Here is a 12,000-nt window from a genome sequence, read left to right as displayed (position 1 = left end):
TGGGATGCAAAAATCAACAAAGAAAGGGAGAGGGAGCCAAACAGTGCGTCAACAAAATGAAAAATTAGACTGGAAAATAAGACCAGCAAATTGAGATCAGATGCAAACAAGCTAGAACATATGAAAGATAAGAAGCTGAAGAACAAAACCAAAGAATATCTAATCAAGAAATACTATTTAGAAACAAGGAAGATTAAGCAAGTTCTGTAAATAATAAAGCAGCAAATAACAGTTGTAGTTAAGAGAATCAGCAGATACAAAGCTCAAATTGCAAATTATAGGCCGAAACTTCAATTTCAATCCAATCAGAAATGTTTCTACCAATCCATCAATGGAGAAACTGCAGTGAATTAGTCATTACCGGACAAGGAAGAAACAGTGCGATTCTGAGCGCATATATGGGATAACCCAAAATAATACAACAAGGACGCAGAATAAAAGTTAAAGGAGGTGGATAAGAATAAAAAAGAAATGAAAGAACTAGTAATAATGGCAGAAATGATAGAGAAAAGAGCAAGGAAGATGAACAATTGGTTAGCATCAGGTGAAGATGAATTGCATGTTTTTTGTTTGAAACATCTAACTTGTCTATACTCTTGTTACTAAGAAGTTTTACAACATATTATAAGGAGGTGAAATTGAAGAGTGGCCAACATCTGGCAGAACCTACCTGATAATGAAAGATCAGCAAAAGGGGCAGTACCAGGCAACTACAGGCCAATTACCTGCTTACAAACAACTTTAAAATTGTTAACTGATGTGGTAGCTGATGCATCTAGTTCAGGGGTGTCAAACTCGCATCGTCACGGTGTCATCACGTAACGTATTGTGACTTTCCCCCCCTTCGCTAAACTAGGTGTGGTCAGCATGTGATGCATCCAGTCCATAGGCAGCGAGTTTGATACACCTGATCTAGTTGAAAACAATCTCTTTCCACCTGGGCAGAAAGGAAACTTCCCCAATAGCAGAGGAACAAAAGATCAACTCCCAATTGACAAGATGATTTTGGAAAACTGTGAGAGAAGGAAGACCAGCTTAAATGTAGCATGAATTAACTATAAGATAGTATTTGATATTCTGCACATGGCTGGATAGTCAAGTGCCTAGAAACAACAGGAATTAGTAGAAACATCAGAGGTTTTGTACAAAGATTGACAACACAATGGAAGACACAGTTGTAAGTCAATGATGAGAGACTGGGAGAGGTTAATATCAAGACAGGAATATTTTCAGAAGATTCACTATCGTCACTACTGTTTGTCATTGCACTGATTCCTCTGTCCATAATACTGAATAACTCAGACCAAGAGTGTCAAATATCAAAAACACTTGCCAGATTATCCTACCTCATTTACATGGACGATCTGAAGCTGTTTGGAAAAAACCACTTGAAACAGAATCACTGCTCAACACTATTCATATATATATTGAGTTTGGCATGAATAAACGTGCCACATTCATCATCAAACATAGAAAAATAGTGAAAATTGAAGGAATCAAGATGCCCTATGAAAATAATATCAAGAGTCTGGATGAAGATGATAACTACAAAAAAACCGGGTATCCTTCAAGCTGACAACATCAAGCACACTGAAGTCAAGAAAAAGATTAGGGGTGAATACATCAAGAAAATAAATAAGATCTTAAAGTTCAAACTCAATGGAGGAAATACCATCTAAGTAATCAACTCCTGGGCAATTCCAGTCATTAGATATACAACTGGAATAGTTGACTGGACTCAAACAGAACTAAAAGCCATGGATAGGAAGAGCAGAAAATGACAATGAATCATGCCCTTCATCTTTGCAGAGACATTGACAAACTGTACCTACCAAGGTAAAGAGGTGGGCATGGAATATTGCAAGTACATCAGATAGTTGAAGACAAAAAATGACTTTGGAAGGATATCTGAACGACAATGAAGAAGATGCACTTAAATTAATATATCAGGAACGATTATTGACTACTGAACAAAGTGGCCTACAAGAAAAAACAAATGAAGAATACAATGGAGATATGGTAAGACAAAGCACTACATGGTCAGTACATTAAAAAATCAGCAGGGAAAAGCAGATAATAACAAAACTTGGCAATGGCTAAAAGCAGAAAAGTTGAAGAATGGGACCAAGGGACTAAGACTGGCTGCACAAGACCAGTCTTAAGAACAAATGAATACAAAACCAGACAACAACAGACGACGACAACAGACAGTAAGTGCTATGTATGCAAAGAAGCTGAAGAAACAGTGGATCACCTGGTAAGTTACTGCAAGAAGCTTGCACAGACGGACTATAAACAATAGCATGACAAAGTAGCAACAACAGTGCAGTGGAAAAATCTGCAAGAAATATCACTTGCCTGCAAGCAAGAACTGGTGGGATCATAAAATAGAGGAAGTCATAGAAAATTAGGAAACTAAATTACTCTGGGACTTTAGAATTCAAATAGACAGGCATATGCCACATAACACCCGGACTTACAAATTGTTGATCAAAAATACAAAAATGTCTGGATAGTGGATATGGCAGTAACCAGCAAGTACTTTCCAAAAACATGAAAATGCCAAACCCAGTCTCAACATCTGGTTGACTGTGCAACAAATCATAATAATCTTACTCTACTAGAAATGTTTACCAAGGATTAATTCCTTTAGGAATCCCCCCTGGAGCACAGAAATATTCTCTCATCTCAGAACAAGCAGTAGCTGTGTCTCTAAAAAGAAAAAGACTGCTGCTGCAAACTAGCCCTAACCCTAATATGTTTTAGATTCTTTTTGTTCCTACCTCGCCCAGAAAGGAGCAAAGGAAACTAGAAACCAAGTCATAGGAGTGTGAGTCAGAGTCTGAAGGATTCCATTTCACCTTCCAACCTCCACTTCAGTATCCTTCTTACTGTTTATTATGTTTTTATTTACTCACATTTCTGAGTCATTCTAATCTGAAGACTCTGAACCACTTTTGATTTTCTAACAGTAATGGGATTTAAAATCATGCACCATGAAGAACAACAAATGCTATAACTTGTTTTTCCCACATAGCACACACATTTCAGATGTAATTCAATATTCTATTTCTTCCCCAATTGTCCTCTGGAGAGTGGCTAGACAATAGTAATTATATTTTATATTAAGGGTGCTAAATTCAGTTTTTCAGTATTTATTAAAATAGGTTTAGTGAGAAGATTGCTGCCACAACTCACAATGGAAGAGCATATTTCCAAAATATTTAAAGGAACAGATAAAAGACTTAATATACATGAATCACATTTTCTCCACGATTGATGGAAGAGCGTATTTCCAAAATATTTAAAGAACAGATAAAAGACTTAATATACATGAATCACATTATCTCTACCTCTTAGATCCTGTTGTGTGCGGGTACCAACCATACTTTGACGAGGCATCCTGAGAGATGTTCGTAGAGGAGCATGCCTCTGTTCATCTAAGTAAGCTAGATCTTCCAAGTGGGCTGAGCTAGTGGCTGTCCATAAAAGGTAATCAGATATATTCATAAATATATTATACAAAGTATAAATCAAGAACCTTAAATCTGATACTAAGTATTGTCTTTATTTTGATTATAGCTCTAATTATGCAACTTTTATTTGTAATTTTTTTTTAAATTAGAAGCTCACTTTATTTTCCTTAAAATATTTATATTCATTCATTTTGGTTCTTTAATTTCAGTGGAACTTAAATGATTCTCCCTTATATATAAATGTAAAATAAAGGTGGTGCAGTGGATTGAGTGCAGTACTGCAGGCTACTTCAGCTGATTGCTAGCTGCAATTCGGCAGTTCAAATCTCACTGGCTCAATGTTGACTCAGCCTTCCATCCTTCCAAGGTGGGTAAAATGATGACCCAGATTGTTGGGGGCAATATGCTGATTCTGTAAACTGTTTAAAGAGGGCTGTAAAAGCACTATGAAATGGTATCTAAGTGCTATTGCTATAAGTGCTATAAAGATATTACATTTCTTGATTATTTTTTCTTAAAAAGAAAGACAAATATTTAAAAAGAATTAAAATCTAGTCAAATAATAACTGAAGAAAAGGGGAGAAGGGAGCTAATTGTTTATTTGATCTTAAATAAAAAAAATTAAACATTCTGTTTTAATACCTTTCTCCAGAAAAAGCACTAATTTATTAAAGAAAACATTTGAAAAAATTTGAGTTTTGCTCCACTATAAAGTAAGAATAAATTATTTTTCTTTCTTTTATTGAAGTTCCAAAGAAAACATTAAATTATTGTAATTCTTTATACTTGTCTGGGAGGAGATGGGAGATTTTTAAATCTATTTCTTTTCTTTTCTTTTTCTTTATCCCTTTTTCCTTTTTACATTTTTTCTTAGCTTGCATTAATTTTATCTTTGTAAACATTAATAAAATTATTATTTTAAAAAGTGAATTCAAGACAGTAGAATAATTATCAGATAAATAATAATTGGTTTCAATTTTTTTCACAAGATCACCAAGTTTAAAGTCTAAAACAGGTAATTACGAGTGTCTCTCTTATCACAAATATAAACTTTATAGGCTTATATGGCTGTCACCTGAAGCTTTCATGGATTGTGATATCAATACAGGATTGCTAAGCGTTGTGTTTTCCAAACAGTTCTGATATTACCAGCAGTGGGGCTTTTGCTTTGCTTTTAATAATTAACTAATTAATTGATCATATTTCTATACCACACATCTCCCTCAAAGAGGGACAAACAAATCTTCAGTACAAACAAAAATCTAGAATCAAACAATCAAAATGATAGACTAAGATAGAATAACTTATAAAATGTAAGTATAATCTTATACTTACACCTGAATAATTTGTCCAAATAATTTTACAAAAAAAATTAATTATAACCTGCTGGATAAGATTCTTACCTGCTACAGAATTGGGCCGTGGCATGAGATAAAGAGGAATGGATTGTACTGACTGAGATAAAACGGTCTCTAGATTCCGGTCAGGGATCTTATTCAAACTGTATGTAGAAGCTGTCATGTTTTCATCTACTCTATATAAACAGGAGTCTATATTGGATTTTTGAGATTGCCAAGGCTTCAGGTTTCCTCCAGATCCTAATTCCTTACTACTTTCCGCTCCATATTTAGCACGATCCACATTTTCAGAATAACTTGTCAAAGTTGCTGCAACGAACAATAAAAGACAATGAGTAACAAAAAAAACCATTTCATTTTTGTGACTTTGCAGATGATAGATTATGATTGTCAAGTTTTGATACTATGGATTTTTCTTTTTTTAAGATCTTCTGTGACAGTAGCAATGTATTTGTTGCTCCTTCTTGTCTCTATTCTCCATTAATGCTTTCCATATTAACCTAGGAATCTGGTGGGTGAAAAGGCCAACCAAGAAGAAATATAGAAGCTGCAGTAATTAACTATATATCCTATATTCTTTCTTGAATACTCCTTACATTCCAGTAGAAATTAAATGTTCAATCTCATGGTAAACTCTTGCCTAACCTAATTGTGATTTGCATTACCAAAACATGAATATAGCAAATTCAAATATATATATATATATATATATATATATATATATATATATATATATATATATATATATATATATATATATATATATATATATATATATAATACACACACACACACACACAGTATGTAGCATTTATTCTACCAAGTAAAATCAAATATCAATATTATGAAACAGTTGAAACTAGGTATTTATATTACAGAAGACAAATGCAACATTATGACTATATGAATAAATATAAAAGCCCTAAAAGCCTTATATGTAGCAATTGCACCATCCAACTGCAACAAATAATATACGAGAAATCAGAAATGTCTTGGTTCTTTGCTAAAACTGGTTTTTCAAGACACATAAAATAGAGACCCCCTGCATTTCCATCCTGTAAATATATCATATTCTCCTGAGTGCTTCTGGGAGAGTGCAAGAATGGGTTGTCTTGTCTGTTCTGCTTAGAGACCAAGCTGTCAACTTTGTGGCCACGCCCCGTCGTCACCCTCTCTGGCCCAGATTCGGCTCGGTCTATGCTTAGATCAGATGTGTCAACTCAATTAGGACTTGTTGCACTCTCAGGAACAGGTTTTTATACCAATTTTATCGCGATTCGGATGGCACCCTAGCCTGGCTAGAAAATCAGTTTAAAAGTGATTAGAGTTGCCTGGTTTCCTGTACGGCTCATCTTATAGGGTGCCTCTGAAAGTACTGGTGAGTCTTGTGTTTTTTGTCCCATAGGAAGGCATGCCATCCCACCCCATTTGCATATCATGGCCTTCCAATACTAATAGCCTTCTACTTTTTAGTCCTATCCAGTCTCTTACCCATGTTAATGCTGCGCTTGGTAGGATCTTTCCCAGTTGAATCCTGTAAGAATTTCAATTTGATTCTAGGTATCTTTCCTTCCCAAATAAATTTAGATACTGTTTTATTCAAATTTCTGAAATAATCTTTCTCCAATCTTATTGGTATATTTTGGAATTTAAAAAGTATTTTGGGTAAGATGTTCATTTTGACTGTTGAAGGGATGTGCCTTCAAAGAGCCCAGCCACATCACGATAACCTCGGATGCCAGTCTATTCGTCTGGGGCACCCATCTCCAGTCTCACATGGTCCAGGGTCGTCGATCTCAGGAAGACCTGCACAACAACATCAATTGGCTGGAACTTTGGGCGGCACACTTGGCCCTTCGACAATTCAAAGACATAATTCAGGGACAACATGTTCCCCTTCTTACCAACAATGTGATTAGCAAACTCACATCAACCGTCAAGAAGGCACCTACTCCAGGGTCCTCATGATGGAAGCAGAACAGTTGGGGATGTGGGCAGAGGAACACCTCCTCTCTCTCAAAGCGGAGCACATTGCAGGAATAGTGAATGTGCAGGCAGACTACTTCAGCAAGTCTACAATAGATCACTCAGAATGGAGGTTACATCCAGATCTCCTCAGGGACTTGTCCGAGAAGTTCGGTCAGCCTGTTGTGGACCTGTTCACCTCCCCGACAAATGCTCAACTACCACAATATTTCACCAGGTTAGCAACACTGGGAACAGAAGGGGCCAATTCTCTCTGTAGCCCATAGCCCAAGGGACTGCTGTATGCCTTCCTCCCTCTTCCCCTCATCCCAGGGGTCATTCAGAAGGTACTGAAAGAGAGGGAGGAGGTTCTGCTCATTGCTTCCCACTGGCCCAACTGACCCAAACGCCCATGGTATGCAGATCTGGTAGACCTTTTTGTATCTTGGCACTGGAAGATCCCACAGGAGAGAATCTCCCTCAGCCAGGGAGTATTGGCCCATCCAGAGCCTCAGTGGCTCTAACTGACCATCTGGCACTTGAGAGGAGCCTCCTGAGGAAGGGCAATTTCTCCTCCAGAGTGATACAGACTATTCAGGCCTCCAGAAGGAAATCCATAAACAGAATCTACAATTCTACTTGGGCAGCGTTTACCAGCTGGTGCCTTAAGGCAGATATTACTCCCACCTCAGCATCAGTTCCACAAGCCCTGGAATTTCTCCAGGAAGGCCTGGACAAGGGCCTGTCACACAACATCATTCACAGGCAAGTGGCAGCCCTTGCAACAGTATTGACGTGTGGGGAAAGGGAATTTCTGGCTCACCATCTGGTCATTCAGAGATTTATCATTGAGGCAGCAAACCTGAAACCAGTTGTGATTCACAGATGCCCCTCTATCAAAGGTCATACAAGCCCTAACCTCCACACCATTTCAACCACTGTCAGCCTGCGTTTCCTGACCTTTAAGGTCACATTTCTTGTAGCCATCACTTCAGCCAGGCGCATTTCGCAGCTGGCCACTCTTTCAGTCAGGAAAGACTTATGTACATTTCATCAGAACAGAGTGGTCCTCAGGATGGATCTCTACTTCGTCTCCAAGGTGAACACCTGACTCCACAGGGCCCAGGAAATCATCCTGCTAGACTTCTGCCCAAGGCCATCTCATGCCCTGGAGAAGAAATGGCACACCTTGGATGTGAGGAGGGCCATCCGAATTTACCTCAGGAGGACTTCCTCTATTAGAAAGACTGAGGCACTGTTTATTTCTTTCCACCCTGCATTGATGGGCTCCAAGGTAACTCCACCAACAATTGGCTGTTGGCTGAGAGCTTGCATCGCTAAGGCTTATGAAGTTCAGGCTTTACCAGCTCCCAGAGGGGTGACTACTCACTGTACCAGAAGTGCAGCAACAACAGCAGCATGGGCTATGCAAGCATCCATCAAAGAAATTTGCAGAGTGGCGACATGGGCTTCTCCTTCGCCCTTTATTCACCATTACAAATTGGACGTATTTGCTTTGGTGGAAGCATCCTTTGGATGGAGGGTCCTGCAAAGAGTGCACGCGGATACGAGGACTTCCAATCAAGCGGCGTCACATCTTTAGATCAGCCGGCTTTGGTAAGTGCCATTCTTGCACTCTCCTGGAAGGACTCAGGAGAAGGGGCGTTGGGCCTACCTGAGACACCCTTTTTCTGAGTAGCTCCGGGAGAATGCAACTCCACTCTGGCGACCTCTAGGTTGGAAGCCAGGAACTATCATTAACCTTGTTTGAGATTTGATTTACAGCTACATTTTCGCTGAAACTGAGCCAAAGAGAGTGATGACAGGCGTGGCCACAAAGTTGACAGCTCGGTCTCTAAGCACAACAGACAAGACAACCCATTCTTGCATTCTCCTGGAGCTACTCAGAGAAAGGGCGTCTCAGGTAAGACCAACGCCCCTTCCCTTCCCCTCCCCACTTCTTTTTCTCATATAAATAGAAGAAATCCTACTAGTTAATTAAGTAGTAGTTTTTACATTTACATTTAGTAGTAAATTTACAAAATTTACATTTTAATAGATTAACTCTTTATAAAAACTTATTCTTGATCACTTTTTTCTTCATATCCTCCCTTCTAGTACTGAAACAGCCTATCTAGTGGCTTTTTATTAATATTGTGATTTGCCATTGCATTATATAAGAAAAAGATCAATGATTGCCTCTGCATTATTATTGCCTCTGTAGTGGAATCAGAAACCTGATATATAGGAAATACTTCATATGAATGGTGACTAATAAGAGGTGCGATCTAATAGGAGACAAAAGGAAATTTGGGCCATTTGAAAAAAGACAAAACTGCATGGTTCCATGCAATGATTTCAATTATATTGGGAGAACATACGTATCAATTGATATATGCAACCATTGCTACATATAGGATTTTTAGAGCTCTCATATTTATTCATGTATTATTATTATATTGCATTTGTTATCTGCAATACTGATATTTTGACACTGATGGAAAATATATTCACAAGCCATTATTATCTGGCACAGACTTCAACCACCTTTATTTAATATTTTTCATGACCTCAATATAAAATATTTCTCATATTAACCGGCAAAAACAAATTTATCTTTTTTAACCAAGCTTTACCTCAAAGGAAGACTTTTCAAACTGAGCTAGGACAAAACTTTCTAAGTTTTCTAAATATTAAACTTCAAAATACACATTTTTCCTCATGTTTAACTTGAGCTTTTCCAATGTTTTTTCTCACTTTTAATATACTAGTTATACAGAAAATATATTTCCATTTTATTAATTGGCAGGATTATAACACTTCAGATTTGAGTTCCAAAAAGACCTATGGAATGAACTATAGCAGCTAAATTCAAAAGTAATTCATTTTGGACTTTAAATTGTTTCTGGTTTAGAAAATTTATTTCTAGAAGCCAACAAAATATCCCCTGGAACAAGACAGTACAGATATAGTTCATCATTGAATTGGAAATAGACCACCTCAACTATGTTGTTTCTTGAGATTTTGCTGCTATTCACAGATTTAAGGTAATGCAGGCAAGAATTGTATTCACTTTCTCAAACATTTTGCAGCACATTTTGGAGATTTAATAATTCTTTTCTACCAAGCAGTCCCTTATTTTCTTAATTGAGATTACACTGCATGTAACTTTGAATCATTTTCAAAGTTCATTTGACATTACTGATTCCATGTTCTCCCTGTCTCCTCATCACAAGACTGGATGATTACAATATTGACCCATTTAAACTTTCTGAGTGTCTTTGAAAAGGACAGTATTGGCAGAGCTTCTGAGAGACATTCAACATTCTACTTTGTACCTTATTTCACATCACTGGTTTCTTCATCTCAGTTATGAGTGGAAGCAATTCTTAGGTTGAACTTTCATTTTATTTGTTTCTTGTTTGGTACACAACTCGGGAAACTGTAATTTATCTCCATTTATATCTGATATGCCTCCTGAACATCCTTCTATCAGCATTGTGGATGTGGAAAAGGCTCTGATAACTTTTGCCCTTACAAAATGTTGATTAGTGACAAGAATAGTTCCTTTCTCTATCTTGGGAACTGTTTCATGTGTGACAAACCCCCCCAAAAGATTGTTTCTTTCTCCAAAGCCCCAAAGTTTTAAGTATCAGTAGCTTAATTCATTTACAGAAAATTTCAGCTTCCGTCCTTAACAAACTTCTAAAAAATGCTATCTCCCAAAATGTTATTTAAAGCAGAAAGATTTTAGACAAGTCATTTTTATTTTTATTTTTTGCAATTGTTTCATTACCCAAAACAGATAATGTCAGCACGGATGATGTTACCTAATTTAGGTGATGAAACATCTGCAACTAAGCAACCAAGCTCAGAGAGTACCAAGGACTCCTCATATTTGTTCCGCTTTTCCCAATTCCCTTCATGATGCTGCAAATATTAACATTCAATACTGTATAGCTGAATTTTAAAATAAATATGTGCATATCTAGGACTTACCTATGATGCCACTATCCCTGCTTTCAAGAGTAGATGTAGGACTTGTGACAGCTCCATAATTGCAGTCCTTTGCTATAACATCCTTAGCACTAGTTTGAGGGAGGGTGGAACAAGGGCTACTGGCAGGTGGTGAAGCAGTACTGCTGGTCAGTGTGGAACAAGGACTTATTCGCTGGGAAACTGCTGAAGTCTGGAAAATTGGAAGCAGGAACACAAACATCACAGTAAAGCTATCAGTAAAGCTTATAGGGTTTCACTATAACAGTGAAGAATACACTGAATATAATCATAAACATAATAATTCATTTTCTCTATTGTAGCTTTCTTAAAACTGTTTTTCAAATTTAAATTAGGCTTTAAACTAAATTCTGTAATTGGCTACTTTGTCTCTAAAATTAAATTTGGATTTCACATTAAAATTCAACCAAATTATCGCAAGGAGGGGGTGTTTAATGCCTTCCCCTGACAGGCACCTGATCGCTGGTCCGGGTTGTGGATCTGGTCGCCTACGGCAGAGATAATTAAATTTGAGGTTGGTGCAGCTGGCTAAAATAAAGTATATTGGAGGCTCGCGCGGCCATAGTCCGTCACTCGGGAAGGCTGTTTGTCAAGTGACGAGGCTTGAAGTCAGCCAGCCACCGCTCCACAGTGCTCAGATTGTCTGGCTTTCATTTAGCGCCACCAGGTTTCAGCCGTCGGCGAAACTTTGCAGGACCCTTAAAGGGAGTATCGCCAACAATGCTTATTGTGCAACTGGCTACCTGGCGCCACAGATTGGCGGGTCGTCTTTGTCAACAGTCGGAGAGTCGGATGGCCATTTTGAGATGACCAGTGTGACGGCCATTTTGTTGAAGCACAAGGCCAATGAACTTTCAGAGCTCTTTGAATCCAGGCATCTTCCTATCAGGCCCAGACAAGTCTTGCTACTTGTCTGGGCCTGATTTCCCCACAAATTGAACTGCATCAAATTGAGTGGTGCCCTGAGTAAACCAGGGGGAAGAAATGGTGGCTGCCAAAGGTTCTCAATCAGAGGACTTGAACCCCTGGGTTGAACCCGATAATCAGAGTCCGGAACTGGGGGCAATTAGGCCTACCACTAGAGCCAACTCTAATAACACCCCAGCTACTCAGCGCCAATCCAGAGCAGTGCTACGTGATGAGCAGCACAGACAGAGGGCCCCAGAGAAGCGGGTTGCCCAAGC

The 12,000-nt window shown here is 38.1% G+C and overlaps 1 protein-coding gene across 5 annotated transcripts in view; it reads right to left on the bottom strand.

The window, feature by feature from the left end:
* The window catches only part of TANC2 (tetratricopeptide repeat, ankyrin repeat and coiled-coil containing 2), a 325,867-nt gene that overhangs the window by 90,864 nt on the left and 223,003 nt on the right, over nucleotides 1-12,000 (bottom strand). For all 5 annotated transcript variants that reach the window (XM_014062481.2, XM_087713296.1, XM_087713297.1 and 2 more), the window contains 3 exons: nucleotides 10,799-10,988; nucleotides 4,880-5,143; nucleotides 3,354-3,479 (listed from right to left, as the gene is read on the bottom strand). In XM_014062481.2, the coding sequence (XP_013917956.2) occupies nucleotides 3,354-3,479; nucleotides 4,880-5,143; nucleotides 10,799-10,988 (580 nt within the window). The remainder of the gene's footprint in view (nucleotides 1-3,353; nucleotides 3,480-4,879; nucleotides 5,144-10,798; nucleotides 10,989-12,000) is intronic.

Source organism: Thamnophis sirtalis, unplaced genomic scaffold (assembly GCF_051295495.1).
Source record: "Thamnophis sirtalis isolate CommonGarterSnake01/CBP01778 unplaced genomic scaffold, rThaSir2_p1.2 scaffold_4, whole genome shotgun sequence".
In the NCBI taxonomy this organism is placed as follows: Eukaryota; Metazoa; Chordata; class Lepidosauria; order Squamata; family Natricidae; genus Thamnophis; species Thamnophis sirtalis.
This window is presented reverse-complemented; position numbering and strand designations above follow the sequence as displayed.